Source organism: Emys orbicularis, chromosome 3 (assembly GCF_028017835.1).
Source record: "Emys orbicularis isolate rEmyOrb1 chromosome 3, rEmyOrb1.hap1, whole genome shotgun sequence".
Classification (NCBI taxonomy): Eukaryota; Metazoa; Chordata; order Testudines; family Emydidae; genus Emys; species Emys orbicularis.
This window is the reverse complement of record NC_088685.1, coordinates 28,940,900-28,963,123: the sequence shown is the minus strand read 5'-3', so window position 1 is coordinate 28,963,123 and position 22,224 is coordinate 28,940,900. Positions and strand designations below refer to the sequence as shown.

The 22,224-nt window shown below is 40.8% G+C and overlaps 1 protein-coding gene across 2 annotated transcripts in view; it reads right to left on the bottom strand.

Annotated features, from left to right (window-relative positions):
* NBAS (NBAS subunit of NRZ tethering complex) overlaps positions 1-22,224 on the bottom strand; it is a 409,271-nt gene that overhangs the window by 23,946 nt on the left and 363,101 nt on the right. For both annotated transcript variants that reach the window (XM_065400708.1, XM_065400709.1), the window contains one exon: positions 14,343-14,482. In XM_065400708.1, coding sequence (XP_065256780.1) covers positions 14,343-14,482 — 140 coding nt within the window. The remainder of the gene's footprint in view (positions 1-14,342; positions 14,483-22,224) is intronic.

Here is a 22,224-nt window from a genome sequence, read left to right as displayed (position 1 = left end):
GCTGCCTGATCCGTCTCCTGCTTATGATTCTCTCTGTCCCTAATGGTTTTTTTAATCTTTATAGGTGTGGTCTCCTTAGTAAATGAAGAAAAACTCAATCTTGTTTCCTTCTTCTAATGGGGAAAAAAAAGTCACCCTTCAATGTGTGGAAGAATTTAAAACAAGAAATGAACAGAAACCAGAACTAGGACTGTAAATTTCCCCATGTCTTTGTAAAGCCTTGCTGCTAAGATACATGTCTAGTTCTGTGCTAAACTCTTCCCAATATTATAGAACTCATTAGGTTACAGATGTAATAGACCTATAAGGACATATAGACCCATTGTTCTCTCTAGCATATTCTCAAATACTTTGTCCAGTTTTGTATTAAAAGCCTGTTCAGAGTTGGAGGATCACAAAGGCATTATTCAGTTAGCAAGAATTTGACATTACTAAACAGAATTTATCATTTGACTTTCATCTTCCCTCTGTTGCATGATGGATAAGTATAATCAGTTTCAAATTCAAATAGGGAAAAATATGTGTGTCTCTCTCTCTTTTTTTTTTTTTTAACGTGAAAGAGGTTAACATTTCATTGCTTGGGCCCTGAATGTGACACTTCTTTGCACAGCATCATCAGTTTTTTCTATGATGACGGTGTTAATCAGATATACCTTCCCAGGTGTTTGATTTTCAAGTGATGGATTGTAATTGGGGATGGATGACCTACTTTGTTAAAAAATAAAACGTGATCTAATCTTCTGATCCCTCAAACCATATCTTGTTGCAAATTCCAAAAAGTTTTGTTCACTTTGGTATGGATTAAAAAAAGACCGAATGCCTTGAATTCAGAAAGAAGTGCCAAAATATCACAAAAAATAACTCCTATGATATAGCCAACCCTGCAAAAAAACTCATGAAGCTTCTTAAAATTTTCTCCAGAGAGCAAGATGCCTGGATAAATTAAAAAAAAAAAAGTTTTGTTTTGCAATGCAGCCGGTAGCAGCAATATGCACGTACAGTCAAATCTACTAAATAAATATTTAACATGTCATATACAATCACATCTTCTAAATAATTATTTAACATGTCACATAAGGATGTAAAGAGAAAGGAAACATTTAATTTGCCTGTTTAAGAAAATGAGGAACAAAAAACTGCCATTGTAATCTTTCCAAACACAAGTGTACAAACATGAGTCAGGTCCTCACAAAACATGAAATTGGCTTAATCATGATATTTAAAAAAATAAATAAGTGGTGAGTTTCTTTTATTTGTCTACTGGTTTGGGAGTCTTTAGGGCATACTCGGGTCACATTTTCAAGGTTTCCTACTGAATTAGAAGGGCTAGAAAGATACTGCTTTTAAAATGAAAAACTGTGATTTTCATGATTCCAACAGCTGGGGCTTAGAGGAAAAACACCACGTATCACAAAGTTTGTGATAAAATCCTGAGATTTGGTAACACTGTATTGTCCCTGTAATAAAAGAGTAGGGGTAAAACTGAACCAGAAATAAAATAAAACACAGTGACAAAATCCTGCTGGAGAGTGCTAAGCAATTGCAAAGAAAAATTTGCTGAACAGTGAACTGTAACTGGGAGATCTGAATGTGACACAGTATGCAAGAGACAGGAGCTACATGTAGGCAGCCTGAACCAAATGTTCGGGAGTTCCGGAATAGGCAAACTGCGCGACAAGGAGTGTTTGCTAGATTTGAGTGATCAGTTTTCCTTTTTGACCCAGTCAAAATTTTGTTTTTACTAGTTTCACCACTCGAAAGAAACTATTAACAGCTCCGTCCAAAAGGAGTGAAGCAGATACTCACTGCCTGTGGAATTACCAGCGTAGCTTAGGTTTTCTAGAAGTAACATTTCAGGAACAAATGTGATACAAAGCTGGATTGCAGGATTAACTGGTATGTGAGTATGAAAAGAGGCAGAGAAATGAAGTCCCAATGGTTGTAAGGAAAGGAGGACAGACCAGAAAAAAGCAGGAATAAATGCCTGCAGGAATAAATGCCTGCAGCCTTTCCAGAGATGCTTTGAGAGGAACTCTGAGCACTGCTGTCAGTGACCACTTGGGGAGAGATGAGAGAAAGTGCAGACTGACAGATCTGAAGGAAGCAGAGATGATGATATATTTTCTGATCATCTGTGAACCTAGAGCACACAAAAACCAGTTACCTATCTTTCATAACTGGTTGCTCATGTCCATTCCATGTTAGGTGTGTGCGCGCCCATGTGCATGGCTGCCAGAGATTTTTCCCTTAGTGGTATCCGTAGGGCTGGCTCTGGCGCCCCCTGGAGCCTCGTGCTCATGTGCCGGTATATGAGCCACCGCCGGCCCTGCACCCTCTCAGTTCCTGCTTGCTGATGATTCTGACAGTGGGGAAGGAGTGTGGATCATGGAATGGACATGAGCAACACATCTCGAAGAACAACTGTTACGAAAGATAGGTAACCATTTTTAATTCTTCGAATGCTTGCTCATGTCAATTTCATGTTAGGTGATTCACAAGCAGTATCCCTGGAGGTGGGTTCAGAGTTCACCATCATGCTGCTTGCAACACTGCTCTGCTGAAGCTGGCATCATCCCAGGCCTGCTGGGTGATGGCGCAGTGGGACGCAAAGGTATGAACCACAGACCAGGTGGTGGCTCTACAGATATCCTGGATTGGTACCTGCGTGAGGAAGGCTGCTGACAATACTTGCGCTCTGGTGGAATGGGCAGTCATGATGGCTGGAAGCAACACCCCTGCTTGTTCATAGCAGAATCTGATACAGGCAGTTATCCACGAGGAGATTCTCCGAGCGGACACAGGCAGACCTTTCATCCTGTCTGCCACTGTGACAAAGAGCTGCTTTGACTTATGGAAGAGTCTGGTTCTCTCGATGTAGAAGGCTAAGGCCCGCCTAACATCCAAAGAGTGTAACCAACACTCCTTGTTCATCTTGTGAGGCTTCGGAAAGAAAACTGGCAGGAAGATGTCATTATTATTGTGGAACTGTGACACCACCTTAGGTAAGAAGGCTGAGTGGGGCGCAGCTGGACTTTGTCTTTGCAGAACACCATATAAGGGGGTTCAGATGTCAATGCTCTAACCTTGGAGACCTATGGGTCAAAGTGATAGCCGGGAAGGAAACCTTCCACAAGAGGAGCAGCAGAGAACACTAAGCCAGCAGCTTGAAAGGAGGACTTGTGAGCCTCGATAGCACCAGGTTTAGGTCCCAATGAGGAATGGGATCATGAACCTGTGGGTATAGTCTCTCCAGACCTTTCAGGAACTTGATTGTCATGTCGTGAGCAAAGACTAATCTGCCGTGGACCGGAGGGTGAAAGGCTCCAATGCGTCAGAGACCAATGTTACTCATGGGAGCGGAGCTACAAATGGGACCCCTTCCAAAACAGCTTGTGGTTCTCTCCACCAAGCCAGAGATCACAGGATGTTTGATGGAACTGCGACCACTAAGTCCAACTCATGTCTCCTGGGAGAGAAGACCAATGCCAGCCATGTCTGTAGAGGTCTGAGCTGTAGCTGCGTGTGTCAAACTGCATAGGTACACATTGCCTTGTGACCCAGCAGCTTGAGGCATACCTGGGCAGTCATGCGTGGGTGGGCTCTAACTTGCTTGATGAGATCCAACATAGCCGGAAATCGGGGCTCTGGCAGGTAGGCTCTGGCGTGGGTGGAGTCAAGTACTGCTCTTATAAACTCTATTCTTTCAACTGTGGTCAGAGTTGATTTTCATTTATTGATAAGCAGGCCTAGATCCCGATGTGTCTTCCACCAAAGAAAGGCTGTGCTGCTGGGCCTGTGACCTGCCTCTGACAAGCCAGTCATCAAGGCAGAAATAGATTTGAACACATCTGCATCTCAGGTAAGCGGTCACCACCGCCATGCACTTCATGAAGACCCTCAAAGCAGATGATAGGATGAAGGACAGTGATGTGAATTGGTAGTGGCACTGCCCCACAACAAAATGGAGGAATCTCCTGTGGCCATGGAAGACCATTATCTCTGAAAACTTGTGGCGATGGGGGAGGTCCCGGACGATTGAAAAAAGGCAAATATAGTGCTCATTTTTAAAAAAGGGAAGAAGGAGAATCCAGGGAACTACAGACCGGTCAGCCTCACCTCAGTCCCCAGAAAAATCATGGAGCAGATCCTCAACGAATCCGCTTGGAGGAGAGGAAGGTGATCAGGAACAGTCAACATGGATTCACCAAGGGCAAGTCATGCCTGACTTACCGGATTGCCTGCTATGATGAAATAACTGGCTCTGTGGAAATGGGGAAAGTGGTCGACGTGATAAACCTTGACTTTAGCAAAGCTTTTGATACGGACTCCCACAGTATTCTTGTCAGCAAGTTTAAAAAGTATTAATTGGATGAAGGGACTATAAGGAGGATAGAAAGCTGGCTACATCATCGGGTTCAAAGGGTAGTGATCAACGGCTCGATATCTACTTGGCAGCCAGTATCAAGCGGAGTGCCCCAGGGATCAGTTCTGGGGCCGGTTTTGTTCAACATCTTCATTAATGATCTGGATGATGGGATGGATTGCACTCTCAGCATGTTCACAGATGACTCTAAGCTGGGGGGAGAGGTAGATATGCTGGAGGGTAGGGATATGGTCCAGAGTGACCTAGACAAATTGGAGGATTGGGCCAAAATAAATCTGATGAGGTTCAACAAGGACAAGTGCAGAGTCCTGCACTTAGGATGGAAGAATCCCATGCACTGCTACAGGCTGGGGATCGACTGGCTAAGTGGCATTTCTGCAGAAAAGGACCTGGGGATTACAGTGGATGAGAAGATGGATATAAATCAACAATATAACCTTGTTGCCAAGAAGGCTAATGGCATATTGAGCTGCACTAGTAGGAGCATTGCCAGCAGATCGAGGGAAGTGATTATTCCCCTCGATTTGGCACTGGTGAGGCCACAACTGGAGTATTGTGTCCAGTTTTGGGCCCTCCGCTTCAGAAAGGATGTGGACAAATTGGAGAGAGTCCAGCGGAGGACAATGAAAATGATTAGGGGGTTGGGACATATGACTTATGAGGAGAGGCTGAGGGAACTGGGCTTATTTAGTCTGCAGAAGAGAAGAGTGAGGGGGTATTTGATGGCATCCTTCAGCTACTTGAAGCGGGGTTCCAAAGAGGATGGAGCTAGGCTGTTCTCAGTGGTGGCAGATGATAGAACAAGGAACAACGGTCTCAAGTTGCAGTGGGGGAGGTCTAGGTTGGATATTAGGAAAAACTATTTCACTAGGAGGGTGGTGAAGCACTGGAATGGGTTACCTAGAGGTTTTTAAGGCCCAGCTTGACAAAGCCCTGGTTGGGATGATTTAGTTGGGGTTGGTCCTGCTTTGAGCAGGGGGTTGGACTAGATGATCTCCTGAGGTCTCTTCCAACTCTAATCTTCTACGATTCTAAGACAGAAATATGGAATTAGGTGTCCTTTAAGTCAAGGGTGGCATACCAGTCTCCTGGATCCAGAGAGGGGATGATTGAGGCCTGGGAGACCATGCAGAACTTCAACTTCTTGAGATATTTGTTGAGGCAACATAGGTCTAGCATGTGTCTGGGGTCCCCCTTGGCCTTCGGGATTACCAGAAGTAAAACCCTTTCCCCCTCACAACTTGAGGAATCTCCTCCATGGACCCCAGACATAGGAGGGATTCCGCCTCCTGGACAAGAAGATGCTTGTGAAAAGGGTCCCTAAAGAGAGACGGGGAAGGGGGATAGTAGGGAGAGATGGATAAAAACTGCAGGGTCTAGCCAAGTGCTATGGTATTGAGCATCCAGGAGTCCAAGGTGAGCTTGGCCCATGCAGCAAGGAAGGGAAATAGATTGTTCAAAAAAAAAAATGGGGGGATGGATTCTGGGGCAAGACTGGAACTCTGTCCTCGGGCACACCCTCAAAATGCCTGCCGATGGCCATCTGAGTGACGTGCAGGGCCCAACTGGGCAGCTGAGGGGGACAGAGTGGATTGCTGGGGGTTAAAGCCCGTCTTTTTTCTTGTAGGAGCTCTGCCATTGCGGACCTGAGAATCTGGGCAGAGATGACGGCCAGAAGTGTTTCCTCGAGGCCTCAGGCGTGTACAGGCCCAAGGAGCAAAGCGTGGCACAAGAATCTTGCAGGCTGTGCAGCCTGGCATCCGTCTGCTCCGAAAATGGAGCAGTGCCCTCAAAGGGGAGGTCCTGAATGGACTGCTGCACCTCTTGAGACAGCCCCAAAGATTGCAGCCATGAACCCTGCAACGTGGATACAACAGAGGCCATAGACTTGGCCACCAAATTAGTCACATCCAATGCAGTTTGGAGAGAGGCTCTAGCCACTGTCTTGCCCTCCTCAAAGATGGACAGAAACTCTTGTCTGAACTCCTGTTGCAGGGGGTCCCAGATATTATAATTATCTCCCCCCAGCAACACTCATGGAGACTGGCCGTGCAATACATTTTTCTTCCAAACAAGTTGAGTTTCCTTGTGTCCTTATTTTTAGGTGTGGCATTTGCCTGGCCCTGCCTATCTTGCTCATTGGCAGAATTCAACACAAGAGACCTGGGGGGTGGGTGGGAATACAACTACCCTGGTACCTGCATTGGAACTTCAATCCAGTTCCTCTGCCGAGGCAGGAGGCGTCGCAGTCCACTTTACCGATGTGGCTGTGGATGACTGCTAGGAGTATGGTCCTGGCATTGTAGGGAGCCCCCATGGGCTCCAGTATGGCCAATGTAGTTGCCAAATCTCTTGCGGCCAGACACCTGCTGCAGGGTCAGTACCACAGTCCAACACCTGGGCTGACCAGTGCCTTTGGGATTGGGAACTGACATCCCCTTCCAACTCCAAGGACGACTCCTCTCTCGGGTACAACACTGGCACTGACAATGCCTCTCACTGATGGCTATGGTGCGGGGCTGAGTGGTGCCGAGGGGAAGGTGACCAGTGGCGGGGATCTGGAGTTTGGTGCCACATCAGAGTGTCTAGTTGGAGGTGAGAGACGTGGAGACAGAGACAGAGACATCAGAGACCAGGAATAGGCTGGCGCATCGGTGACCAGCAGCGTGGTGGTGGTGAGGAAGGCGGCTGGTACTGGGGAGACCAGGACCGACACTGTGAGGTGGGTGATCCAGGTCATGGAGCCGGGTACCGGGAATGTGGGACGCGGGGTAGGAGACCACGGACATGGTGCCGGAGACCGGGATCATGGAGTTGTGGATCGATGTCAGGACTTCTTCAGCAAATGGTGATGACCAAGCAACCACTAAGGGGGGCCTATAGGAGGGTAGGGGGGGCCTTCACTGGCTCCATCGATGGAGGGAGGTCCCGTGGTGTAGGCGGCACCACTAGGGCCATCAGGTCCCTAGCCGCTTGAAAAGACTGAGGGCACCATAAGGTTTATGGGACCCCTGCTGCTCCCTGGAGTCGGAGGCAGTTCCCATACTGGGCTCGGAGCCCTGGGTGGAGAGGCTGCACCTTGCAATCCTGATGAAGGCAGATGACCTGACCTGGGCCCTTTGCCTGCTGCCCTCTCCCATCCTTCTTTGAGGCCGAGAGTACCCATGTTTTGCGCACTGTTTCGTGTGTTGCTTCCACGGCACTGGCGATGGTGAGTGGTACCGAGGCGAACAGAGTGCCGGTGGGGCGCGCCGTGCCGAGGCTGAGGTACTCTGCGCGAGTTGGAGTGGGAAGGTTCTGAGTCTGGTCTAAGTGCCGCCTCCATCAGAAGGGCTTTGAGATAAATGTCTCTGTCTTTTTGAGTGTGTGCTGTAAAGCCCTTACAAATTTTGCATTTTTCTTTAACACACGATTCCTCCAGACACTTCAGACAGCTTGTGTGGGGGTCACTGGCCGGCATGGGTTTGTGACAAACGGCACACAGTTTGAATCCCGGGGACCGGAGCATGCCCTATCCTAGGGACGAAGTCCCTAAGGGGACCACTGACTATACTAACTTAAGTACTCATCTAATTAACTCTACTTAAGATAAGTATATACAACTATATACAAAAACTATGAAAGGGAAACCACGGAGAGCACTTTGGAGAGGGCGCAGGGCCAGTGGAGTCTCATATCCTGGTGAATGAGTGCAGGGCTCTAGGGGGCACCAGAGCTGGCTCTACAGATACCACTAGGGGAAAAAATCTCTCTCAGCCGTGCACATGGGCATGCACACACCTGAAATGGAATTGACATGAGCAAGCACTCGAGAAGAACTCTACTTGCCAGCTGGCTCATTTGCCACATGAAGAATTTCAGAGGATTTACAAAGTAAAATAATAATTCATGTACTCCTTTGAAATTTAAGGCTCTGCAACAGATTGCCATAAAAAGGAGTAAAAAAACCCTCAGAGTCTTTATCATTAATACTTTCTGAAGAGAATCCTGCCTCGCATTACAGCTTTCAACTGAAAGTCAATACTGGTTTGGATATTTGGGGAGAGACTGTGAAATGCCCAGGGAGATTAGAAAGTCTATTAAAATAAAAAACTCAATAATAATGGGGGATTTCAACTATCCCCATATTGACTGGGTACATATCACCTCAGGAAGGGATGCAGAGATAAAGTTTCTTGACACCTTAAATGACTGCTTCTTGGAGCAGCTAGTCCTGGAACCCACCAGAGGAGAGGCAATTCTTGATTTAGTCCTAAGTGAAGCACAGGATCAGGTCCAAGAGATGGATATAGCTGGACTGCTGGGTAATAGTGACCATAACATAATTAAATCTAACATCCCTGTGGTGGAGAAAACACCACAGTGTCCCAACACTGTAGCATTTAATTTCAGAAAGGGGAACTACACAAAAATGAGCAGGTTAGTTAAGCAGAAATTAAAAGGTACAGCACCAAAAGCAAAATCCTTGCAAGCCACATGGAAATTTTTTAAAGACACCATAATAGAGGCTCAACTTAAATGTATACCCCAAATTAAAAAACATAGTAAGAGAACCAAAAAAGATCCACCATGGCTACACAACAAAGTAAAAGAAGCAGTGAGAGGCAAAAAGGCATCCTTTAAAAAGTGGAAGTTAAATCCTAATGAGGAAAATAGAAAGGAGCATAAACTCTAACAAATGAAGTGTAAAAATATAATTAGGAAAGCCAAAACAGAATTTGAAGAACAGCTAGCCAAAGACTCTAAAAGTAATAGCAAAACATTTTTTAAGTACATCAGAAGCAGGAAGCCTGCTTAAAAACCAGTGGGGCCACTGGACGATCAAGATGCTAAAGGAGCACTCAAGGACGATAAAGCCATTGCAGAGAAACTAAATGAATTCTTTGCATCGGTCTTCATGGCTGAGGATGTGAGGGAGATTCCCAAACCTGAGCCATATTCTTTTTTAGTTGACAAATCTGAGGAACTGTCCCAGATTGAGGTGCCATTAGAGGAGGTTTGGGAACAAATTGATAGGCTGGTAAGACTGACTTCAAGTACCGGGAAAACTGGTTGAAACTATAGAACTAAGAACAAAATTGTCAGACACATAGATGAACATAATTTGTTGGGGAATAGTCAACATGGTTTTAGTAAAGGGAAATCATGCTTCACCAATCTACTAGAATTATTTCAGGGGGTTAACAAGCATGTGGACAAGGGGGATCCAGTGGGTATAGTGTGTTTAGATTTTCAGAAAGCCTTTGACAAGGTCCCTCACCAAAGGCTCTTACGCAAAGTAAGCAGTCATGGGATAAGAGGGAAGGTTCTCTTATGGATTGGTAATTGGTTAAAAGATAGGAAACAAAGGGTAGGAATAAATGGTTAGTTTTCAGAATGGAAAGAAGTAAATAGTGGTGTCCCCCAGGGGTCTGTACGGGGCCCAGTCCTATTCAAGATATTCATAAATGATCTGGAAAAAGGGGTAAACAGTGAGGTGGCAAAATTTGCAGATGAAACAAAACTACTCAAGATAGGTAAGTCCCAGGCAGACTGCGAAGAACTACAAAAGGATCTCTCAAAATGGGTGAATGGGCAACAAAATGGCAGATGCAATTCAATGTTGATAAATGCAAAGCAATGCACATTGGAAAACATAATCCCAACTATACATATAAAACAATGGGGTCTAAATTAGCTGTTACCACTCAAGAAAGAGATCTTGGAGTCATTGTGGATAGTTCTCTGAAAACATTCATTCAATGTGCAGCGGCAATCAAAAAATCAAACAGAATGTTGGGAATCATTAAGAAAGGGATAGATAATAAGACAGAAAATATCGTATTGCCTCTATAAATCCATGGTTCGCCCACATCTGCATGCAGTATTCAAGATATATTAGACTTGGAAAAGGTTTAAAGAAGGGCAACAAAAATGATTAGGGGTATGGAACGGCTACCGTATTAGGACAGTCTAATAAGGCGGGGACTTTTCAGCTTGGAAAAGAGATGACTAAGGAGCGATATGATAGAGGTCTACAAAATCATGACTGTTGTGGAGAAAGTAAATAAGGAAGTATTATTTACTCCTCATAACACAAGAACTCGGGGCCAGCAAATGAAATTAATAGGCAGCAGGTTTAAAAACAAAAACAAAAGGAAGTATTTTTTCAGACAATACACAGTCAACCTGTGGAACTCCTTGCCAGAGGATGTTGTGAATGCCAAGACTATAACAGGGTTCAAAAAAGAACTAGATAAATTCATGGAGGATATGTCCATCAATGGCTATTAGCCAGGATGGGCAGGGATGATGTGTTTGCCAGAAGCTGGGATTGGGTGACGGGATGGATCAGTTGATGATTCCTGTTCTGTTCATTCCCTCTGGGGCACCTGGCTTTAGCCACTGACGGAAAAGAGGATCCTGGGCTAGATGGAACTTTGGTCTGACCCAGTATGGTCGTTCTTATATTCTTAATGGGAGGCGCTTTAATTCAGGAGAGTTATTAATGTTAATAGTTAAGAACTGTGATTTTTAAAAAAATACTCTGTATTATTTAAATCTAATTTTAAATAAAATTTAATGAGAAAATGACAATTTGCTGAGTGTAAAATGACAAAAACCAGGACTAGTGAGTTCATCCTTAAGTATCAAACATATTCATCCTGTGAAAAAAAATAAAGAGAGTAAGTTCTTTTCACATGTTTAATGGACTAAGTGTAGAGATATAATAATTATGATTTGTTTTTGATTTTTAGGAGACGAAAACTCTTTAGGGTAACAAGTCTAGCAATTTTTGTTATTTTTCTTTAAAAGAACTTGTTTCATAAAAGAAATAGTTATTTCGGACTTATATTTGACCATATCTGGGGAATCATTTAAAAAATCTAATCATAGGATAAACCATGAAGTTCATAACAGAAAATCTGTGATGCACAGGAGGGGTTTTAATTTACTGGTCAGCTGGCTAACGATCACTCATACGTCACAAGTCTCCTGGTAACTAGCCTGCAGAAATTTTGGAAAGGTTTGTAACTATCTATCTTAGAAGATTGCACAGTGCTTGTTGGCAGCTCTTTCTATGCTTGTAGGTGACTGTTGGAAAACTGCATACAGCTGTATATTTCTGTTCATAGTGTGGTATTCACGGACCATTGATTTCTGTCGCCAGTGCAATTGCAATTTCTGCTTTTGCTCTCTCCTGTTACATTCCATCCCTAATAATATATAAAGTAAACTCAAACTCTCTTTGAAGTCAATGGGAACTGCAGGAGTTTGGCACCTCTGAAAATCAGGCTATAGGACTCTGAATCAACTGGTATTCAAAAAAAGACCTCAATGGGAGCTGAAGTAGGCCTTTGGAAAAAGTTTCCAATTTTCTATTACAAACCCTGGGCAGGCTCATTCCTAGCATGAATACATAAACTTCAATCATTCTGACATTTCCATTCATTCAAATTAAATGTGAGGCTGATAGTTAATTTAGTCTGCCCCCTTCCCCATTCTTTCACAATGCTGCTGATTTCTTTGTCAAAATACCAGTTATCAGTTGTTTTCAAGTCCTAACTTATTTAGACTTAAAATATCTGCATAATTCATGCAGGTCTCTATTCTCCGGCCCTAACTGGGACTAAGACAAACCTCCAAACCACTGGGGTTTGGTTGATCACTAGTTGGGAAGAGAATACAATTTAACCTGCATTTTGTTTTTCCTCCTCTCTTTTTCTGGGCCAATCTGCATTATTAAAGAGAGGAATGAGTATAACAAACATGGAGCAAATTTTGCTGCTGTACTGAATCACGTTATTAACAGGTGGGAAATAAGATTGGGAAGTTGCTCGTCAAGAATAGAGGATAAAATGAATAGAACACACACTATGAATGAACTAAGGGTCCTGACACTTTTCGCCTCTGCTGTGCATTGTGAAGCAAAATAACAGGAAAAAGCACTGGATGGCAATGTGGAATATTTCTCCGTCCCTGTAGTCATCTTTAGCATCTCTGTCAAATCAGGGGAGGGTCACTTCCCTCTATAGCAAGGTCTAAATTATGAATAAAGATGAAAGATTCAATAATGCTGTTTCCTTGTGGAAGAGTCATGCAGAGACCAGGTGCTGGCCTGGAACCAGTCTCAATATGGCTGCTGAGCTAGCTGTGTTGCCACTGATCCTGAGATCAGAAGACCAAAGAGGTGCATAGGGAGTCCTTTCCGAAAATTGGCTTGGGGAATGTGTGTATTTCAGCAGGGCTTTTCTGCAAACCACTGACCTCCAAAGTGATTTGTTTTTGAAAAGCCTTATAACAATGAACAATTATTTGGAGATGTCATTTTAGGAGATATAAATACACACACCCTTTTGCTGGTGAAAGAAGAGCTTGAGAAGAGTCCCAAGGTCTAAGTCTAATCCTCCTTCATAAAGAAAGAATAGCTAATAGTAACAATAACATCTGTTTCACTATAATGGACTGAAATTTCAATTAGATTGTCAACGTTATAAAATTATATGAAAATGATGACAATAAAATCACTATTTAGTTGGCAGGTTTATTGTTCACAAAGGCTATAAACATAAAATTTAGTAGAATTCTACTCCTTGGGGGAAAAAAAATCATGTTGTGAAAGTCCATAACTTTAATCTTTGTTCCAAAGTTGTGGTGTTTTCTACATTGTATTTTGATCCATTTCGACTGCATTAAAGGTTTGTAAAACGAAAATATGTAGGGAAATGACAATGTGAATATAGGACAAGTCAGACAGCGAACACCCTATAATGTTTTAATGCCTGAGAAATGCTTTCTTTGTTCATGAAAAGGCAGTAAAGAATGAGTTCAGTTCTTAGTCCACAAATCCCAAACACACCGATAAAGGCTTCAAGCTGAATAATCACTGCAGATTGGTCCCTAACATACCAGTACCTTAAATGCACACAAAAGTATTAGTTTTCGGGAAAATAAAAATATACCTTAATTTTTCAAACAAGCCTTTTTGGAAGTCTTCTCTATATTCAAACAGAATGTGATCAATGGCACCTGGAACTCAAAGTTAAGTAACCAGCCTTTCTCACTTAACTGCTGACAGATGAAAGATGGTACTCTGTGCTGGCTAGCCCATAAAAAGTTAATTTTATTGCTCTCCTGGAAGGATGAATAGAAGGATGGATGACTGCTGACAGCATAATGTAGAGACAAAGAGACTCTTTAAATCTTAGAAGCCATGATCAAAGTATTGAACAAATGGAATGTATAGAAGCACTACAGGTAGACAGGAAGACAAAAGACTGATACAAAAATATTGGCAAATTATGGCCTGCCATATAAATGGCTTCAGAATGTGCACAATGCTGCAAAAATAATCGTGTGTTTATTTTCTGCACATCAGTGGCCCTAAAATACATTCCTCCTTTCCCTGTAGTTTACTCTGGGATGGGGCAACTTGGTAGCAGGTGTAGAAGAGAAACGTACCATTGCCTGGTCACCTACAAAAGTCTGGAATGTTCCCTCCACTCTTGGCCCTTCCCTGGAATGTGTCTCTGCAGTCGTTGCCCAAAAGAGCAGCTTCAGAAAGAGTTTTGAGGGAGCCAGAACTGGAGTGAAAATCTTCAATCACACACTCCCTCCCCTCCTCTCTGCAGGTTTTCCACTGGGTGCTGATAGCTAGGCTTTGATTTGCAAATCAAGCAAGTGTTTATAAAGTCTTTATTTGGACTAGGCAGTTTGAAGTTTAATAAGAAACATGGAGATCAGCAAAATTAAATGTGTGCCTCCTCGAAGATGCTTTTCAGAAGAAACTTCTTGTCCTACATATGCAATTGTCTTCTGTGTGCCTTCCAAAAGGGCATATTTAAGATGGTTATACTTCTTTATGTAACAGTTTGTTTGAATTCACTGACCGAGGCTGCATGAAAGGTTCAGTAATTTCAAAATCAAAGTAGGAGAGAGCATGCTGTTCTGCCAGGTTTCTCTTTGAAGGAATACTTACATGCTTGCATTTTTCATAGGTGGCCAAGCTTGCAGGAGTAAAACCAAGTGCTGAAACTCAGACTGACTGTTACTAGAGTGCAGGAGTTCCAGGAAGAGAGAATATCTTTTTTCTTCATTTTCAATATCAGTGATCTCTACCTGCAAGAAAAATAAAGCCATATAAGAACAGGATCTAAATCAGCTAACTCCGCCATACCTATGTAACAATAAATATGATGTGTTCGATCCGTAAAGGACATCACTACTGTAAAACAAGGCAGAAACACAGCCCAAGCAATTTTCTCTTAATCTTCAGTTATATGCATTTGAAACTAGGAAGCACATAGATGATGGGAAATTACTTAGAATGAGGTTCCTAAATTAACATGAAACCCATACAAGTAGATCAATGGATTAGTTCAAGTGATCCCTCCACCTCCAACTTTTCACATCATCAGTTAAAAATTCCCTAGCCCTTTAAAAAAAAAGTTCCTCTGATATTTTCCCAACATATATTACTGTGTAAAATTACTTTATTTAAAAAATGACCCTCTCCCCCATACACAAAACACACAGAGTAAAAACTACCATTGTTCTATCTAAATTGGCATCTAATCTTCATTCGCTGGAGAAGGAAATTTGGATGCTGATTTTTAACTCACGTTTGCCACACAGAACAGCTGTCGACTAGCACATATTTCTCTCCATATGTACTATAAATTAAAAAAAAAAATCCTCTCCATCTCTGTACACCATGCATCTTTACTCAGAAAACAAGGCTTCTTCTAGAATTTACTTAGTTTCCCCTGAGGCTTTCAATTGAGGACAGGTTCTATTAAATATAATTACTTTCTGCAGCTCTCATGGTAAAAGTGCAAGGTAAAAAGGTCTGGCTATTAAATGGAGGCTGCTATTAAATGAGAAGAAGATTCTTTTTAAAAGTTTGGCTATCACACAAACAGGACTTCTCAAATGATGTATCTAATTACTGTCAACCTGTTAAATTTTTGCCAGTTTAAAAAATAATTTGTTCCCTAGCACTGAGATAGCTTTAATATATAAATACAAATTCTTCCTCTCTAACATTAGAACATTTTTGTATTGAAAAATATTTTCCTAAAAACCTGGAAAAGTTCTAAATCATCAAATATTACCCTCAGCTCAGTTACGATACACAACATTAAAAGTTATATTTTTTCAGTGCAAAAGTGGTTCTAAAACATCAATTGGACCAAAAAGATTTCCTCAGTTCTATAGCAACTTTAAAAGACTAAAACTCATGTTCCCATAGTTTGAGTGACTCAAACAAGGGCAATATTTTCAAATGAGGTTGGAAAATACAGATTGCCTATTAATTTGTTGAAATGCCTTCACAAATTTGTGGCTTTAATATATTCAATGTTGACAGTTTGCTTCCAGCCCCAGGGTGCATCTGAAAATGTCTCATAAATAAAAATAATATCTGAAGAAGTATTATTTTAAAATACTGGATATTTAAAATATTTAGTACAGGTAATCGGCCACATTAAATAATATAAACATGCCTACTATCTGCCTAGAAATGTTAGTCTAAGATTTCAAGTTCACTACTTATATGGTACCATAATATGAATGTCACCACCATTTATTAGAGAAACAAGTGGGTTTTCAAGAAAAGAAAGAGAGATGGGGAAATTTTTCATCCAAACTTTTTTTTGTTGCCTGAAAAAGTAGATTTTGGTTGAGAAACATTTTGACATTTTGCAAATTTATGTCGATTTCGGCAAATTGTTTTGGTTGAAATGATAAATAGAAAAATATTTAGGAAACATCAAAATGGTTCATTTTGATAATGTCAACACAAAAGTTTTCAACTTTTTTGGCCAGATTTGCAAGGGGATTTGGGTGCCAGTGAAGCGGTGGTGCCCCTCACTTACATTGAATAGCCCAGTGTTTAGGGCACCCAAACCGGATGTGGGAGACCCAGGTTCAAATTCCCCGTCTGGAGCAGGGATTTGACCCTGACTCCTGCTGCATGCCCTAACCACTAGTCTATAGAGTCACACATTCTCTCCCTTTGGCCCAATAACTAGTCAAGTATTTAACATAAAGTGGAATAGCTTCAACTGGAGAAACAGAGAGCTTCACCGCCCAAAAAAACCAATAACCTCAGGATTAGGGTATTCACCTGGGGGTTCTCTAATCCAGAGTGGGGATTTGAAACAGAGTCTCCAACATCCCAGCTAAGCACCCTAAGTACTGGGCTATTGGGTATCAGCAAGCAGAGCAGAGTAGTACAAACTCCATTATTTTGTGACTCTAGCCCTTTATTTCCTTTATTTTTACTAAAACAAAAGGTTAACAGTGGCCAAAATCAAAACAAAACATTTCATTCTGGGTTGAACAGTTAGAATGAAATGAATTTTTTAAGATTTGTTCGATGCACCAAAAAAATTGTAGTTTTGGTTTGACCCGAGATGATTTTTTTAAAACTGTCAGTAAACAACAACAAAATCAGTTATTCACACAGCTCTAAGAGGAAATGAAAGGATATATTTGTAGATGTCTGAGGAGCCAGAAGAGAGTGATTAACGGTAAAAGCAATGAACAGCGTGGTAGAGGAATGGTGAAAGAAAGGTGGTGTAGTGTGAAGGTAAGAGGCAGATGAAAGGCATGCTTGCCTCTGTTGAATTACTAGTTTTGTCTAGACTCACTGAATAAAAAAATATTTTTTCCACATCAGAGAACCCCCCCACACACAATTTTGTCTTCTTCAATCTATCATATGCTTCTTCCTCTTCCAATCATCTCCTATTGCTAGTGCATTGTTACAGGATGGTAGTTTGAAATAAAGCTCAATCCTAAGTATAATGAAAAAGCAAAATTGCATTACAATGGCTGTAATCACCACTATGGCTACTTTCACCTTCCTTGCTTTTTTTATTTGAAGTAAGGTCTTCAAAGGTGGGATGAGATCTTGACATGAACTTTTCTCCTGTACACAATATTCAATGGCAGAACCTAGACATGCCACTAGACATCACATTGCATTGATTATGCTCGGTTCATGTTTTTAAGCTTTTCTGTGTAACAGTAAGGGCTAAAAACTCACTTAAAAAAAATAAAAGCTGATGTTCTCATGTAATCACATGACTCTAGAGGTTTAGGGCCTATAGTGCTTATGCCATAATCCACCCAGGATGGCCACATATATATGCCATGTTATGCACATTTCTTAAAAGTATTCCTGGATGACTGCAATATTAAAAATGCATTAAGCCTCAATCCTGCAAAGATTTAGGTACATGCTTCACATTACACACTATGAGAAGTCCCACTGATTTTAGTGAGACTATTCAGAGTGTAAATTTTCACATTCTGTGGAGCACCTGACAGTTTAATGTGTGTATAACTTTTGTGGCATCAAGTCATGAAAAATCTGCAGATAATATAGCCCACTGTATTGTAAGAAGATAAATCTTTCCTAGCAGCAGAAAAAAGAAAAAGCCTACAAAAGAAGTGGGCGTTGTAAAAAAAGACAGGTGTGGAAAGACTGATTTTTTAAAATGTTTTCCTGACACTACACAGCACAAAAATAAATGGTAAAACATACCTACTAAGGGAAGAAGTTACTACACATAAATACTAATACACACAAAAAAGGATACATAAAGACAAATAAGTTGAAGGTAAAACCTTGAGATCCCTTCTCAGTTACACAGTGACAAGTTTTTCTGCCACACTCTTTAAAACTCCTTGCTCAAGAGGCTTCTGAAACCACAACCACCGCCAAACTAAACCAAACCACAATCTATTCACAGTGACATCTAATATTACACGATAAGAAAAAGGTAGTGTGCCAAGGTATCAAATGATAGTGTACCCACAGCATTTCTGAGTGCAGTCTACCATAGAGATAAGTGTCCTTCTCTCAGCGCCACAAAATAATGCAGCATTATCAAGACAAACTTAAGCTGTAGATGTAGTAACAGACAAACATTTCCATGAACATTTGTTTCATGGCAGATGCTTTATTATCCTCAGAAGTGAGATTTTAGTTTTTGATAAACATGAGAGATCCAGCTCGGTTTGCCCAAATTCCTCATTAATATGATCATTTTTTTAAGCAACAAAAAAACAATTTTGTGTTCAAGTTTTACTCCTACCTATACAAATATTAAACACAATGGGTGCAAGATGGCTTGTGAAAGGAATTAAAAAGTGGTACTCATGAAAGTTTATGGGAAGATCAATAGGAATAAACTATTTCACTAGGAGGGTGGTGAGGCACTGGAATGGGTTACCTAGGGATGTGGTGGAATCTCCTTCCTTAGAGGTTTTTAAGGCCCAGCTTGACAAAGCCCTGGCTGGGATGATTTAGTTGGGGTTGGACTAGATGACCTCCTGAAGTCCCTTCTAACCCTAATCTTCTATGATTCTATGAATGGGAGAATGGCAGAGAAGGGATTTGAACCTGGTCTCCCGCATCCCAAGTGAGTACCCTGACCGTCCAGCTATTTGTCTATTTTTTCCCTCCCCTCTCACCCCTGGAAAAACCCTTCAAAAAGGTAGGGGTTCATCCTGATACGTAACAGGAACATTTTGCAGTCTCAAAAAGTTTTGCCAGATCAGAAAACTGATTCCCCCCCAGCTCTACTCTAATGTGAAAGTATTTTACACTTTATTTTGCAGAACATTTACCCAGTTGCTAAATGGTAAGTATGTGAGTAAATTCCATTGCTTTCAAGGGACTACACCCATACTTAAAATTAAAAGCATGTGTAAGTGTTTGAAAATTACTGGTGATCTTCAAAAAATAACTTGATCATCCCATCTAGACAAGAACACACCTAGACATATACAAAAGTGTGTGCAATGGTTGATCAACTTGCAATAAACACTACATACCAGGTGCTTGAATCAAGGTGGCTTGAGGAAACAGCACAATGAAGAATATTTTCTTCTCCTTCTGACTGCTTTCACTTTTATCTATTCTCAAGGTTTCATGAGTCGGTGGCCATGACTGCTTATGATGTCCTGGCCCTATCCCAAATATAATACTGGCCCTATCCCAAAAAGTTCACTTTGGCGAATAAATTGACCCACTTTTTCCCAGCATTAATCAATCCAGTTACCCAAACATGTTTTGGGAATTCATAAGTGTACCGATTATTTCAGTTGTATTCTGCAACCGCTACACCATTTCAGAAGCCAGAATTTAATTTTCCTTTTATCTCTGATATTTCATGTCTGTTGTCGTGGAGCATAACCACACAGCACCTCATTGAATTAGGTGACTTTAGCCATCACAACAGCTATATTTCTTTAATACTTACAGTCTGCTTATCAGTAACAGATTCATTGGATTTGACACAGCACGTTCAATCATCTACTCATATACAGAAATAATCTTGACCTTGCTGGCTTCTTGCATATCTATTGAAAACTGAAATAATTACCTGAATATAAAAAAGCTACCATTGGAGTCCAATGTTTTATCAAACAACCTACTGCAGTTCTCCAATTTTACTACTAATGCTCAATTGCATCACATGAGTTTTCAGGGGCGTTTACTTCAAATTTTCAGCAACAACAAATATTGGCTTCATGTGCAAAAACATGAAATATAGGAGTTTCAGATTTTTTTTTGTAATGTTATAAATAATAAAAGCAATTTAGCATGTGTCTCGGGCTTTTCTAACCCGCTCAGCTTTATGGTATCTGAGCACAGATTTATCTGAAATTCTACCGCTTACTGGATACTCTGAGTGCATGTTCTTTGCTGCAGGACAGGGATAAAAAGAAGATCTTTATGCATTAAATGCTCAGCACTTCATGTAAAGCACACTTTTTTTAAAAAAAAAAGTGTACATTTTTCTCTGTCACCTATAGATTAAAGGTGTTAGAAGCCATAAGACTTCAAAGCACTGAAATCCTCCAAGATATCTGTTATCCAATTTCAATGACTCAAAAGTTTGATCTTTTTCCTTTTTCTCATAGTGTTGCTATTGCTTTATGTGTGTTCATCATATTATGACACTCCTGAAGATGAGTCAATATGTGAACAGTTCCTTATAGATGGAATCTGTAAAAAGCTGTTGACACTGTAGCTTTTAAAGGAAATACTATGCTATATAAATTATACGATTATAAACTTTTAAAAAAATCATGAGCAAATAGTTTTTGACTGAGGCAAAGATGGCAAAGGCAGAGGTGACAAAGATTGTGGCATGGTATTGTACTGCGTCACTCCCTCTAGTTTGTTACATCTTTCTTTCTTTTTTTTTTTTTTTAATTTTAGCCAACACTGTATGGTGCTTATTTTAAAATGTGCCCTTGAGGCACAGAAATCCATTATATAAAGTTTCATCGTTCCTAAAATATGGAAACATCTGCTAGAGTTGTAAATGCTGTATTGCCTAAGTCATATAATTGAAGAACTTGAAGCTGGTAACCTGGAGATATCTTTTGCCATAAAATAGAATGATTGAAAAGTTACAGTGAAAAGGAGATGATTCAGTCAGACAGGCCAAAAAAAAAAATGCAGTCTACTTTGCACTACACTTATCAACAGAGTTGGTGAGCAGCAAAGTAAAGTAGAGCTTTTTTGTATTGAAATGTGTTCAGCTCAATACATTTTTATTCTTCTAAGAAAAGGAAAACTCTTGGTTTTAGTGGACATTGTTTGGATACTACTAATGTTCTGAGACAAACATTGGTGAGCGTTGGCAGGGGAAGAAGATTCAGAACTCAGACAAATGTTTTCCTTTATTATAATTGCCTGGATGTTACAAAAAGATATATTTTTGCTTAAAATCAATGCCTGATACATAAAACACAAATGCTTCTGCTCTTACTGTCTTGGAGTTTCAACCAACAACTTACTGATTTACATGTTTGTAAGTTCCATTTTATTACTTTTACCAGATTGTAAATGTAAACATCTCAAAATATTCGCATATCCTTGGCTGCAACGTAAATTTGAATTAATATGGCATTAAGAACAGAATTGCTGAGCAAGAATTTGAGCAGTATTGCTACAATACATTGTAAGTCACCCTGAACCCTGCTAAAATGCATTACATTCATATTTATTCTCAGCTGCTTGGCTTTCAAAACAGTGTGGATGTTATATGGGCTATATTTTAAAATACTAAGCTAAAATAACACAAAATATTTTTCTTTAGCCCTAGAAAAAGCAAAGGAAGAATTCAGAAGCTAAAGCTTCCACTCAAGAAGTGGAACACTGTGCTTAGGTATTGCAGGGTTCTAAGAGCTATAGTGGAAACAATTATTTGTATTATGATAATACTTAAAGACTCCATCCTGCTAAATACCATGTAAACACAATAACGGCCAATGCCTGCCGTGAAGAACTTACAATTTAAATAGATCAAGCTGACAAAGGAAGTAGTATCCTTACTTTACAATTGGGGAACTGAGTCACAGATATGGTTGCACGGGAAGTCTTTGGCACAGCCAGAAATTTAACTTAATTTAGTCCCAGTCCTATGCTTCAACCACTAGATCATCATTCCTTACATTACGCACTTGGGGTACATTCTCGATTATATGCATAAGATAAGTCACTATGCAAGCCACCTATTGCATAGAGTCACATGGTTAAAAAGCTTGTTGCAATTAATTAATTAATGTCCTATGTGGGCATTAAAATGCATGAACAAAACAGGGTGAATTATGGGAGGAGAGGAAGGCTTTAAAACACGGGACTGGTGAGCAAAAAGTCAAAATAATATCCAACTGTTACATCTTTATTCACCATTACTTCCATACAAAATCTGTAAGTATGCAAGTCAAACAGAACTTTTACAAAGTAACTGTTGACACTGCTAACTCAGTGTGAAAATCAACAATAACGATTTTGTAATTGGAATTTAGCTGGCCATTTGGCCAGTGAAATA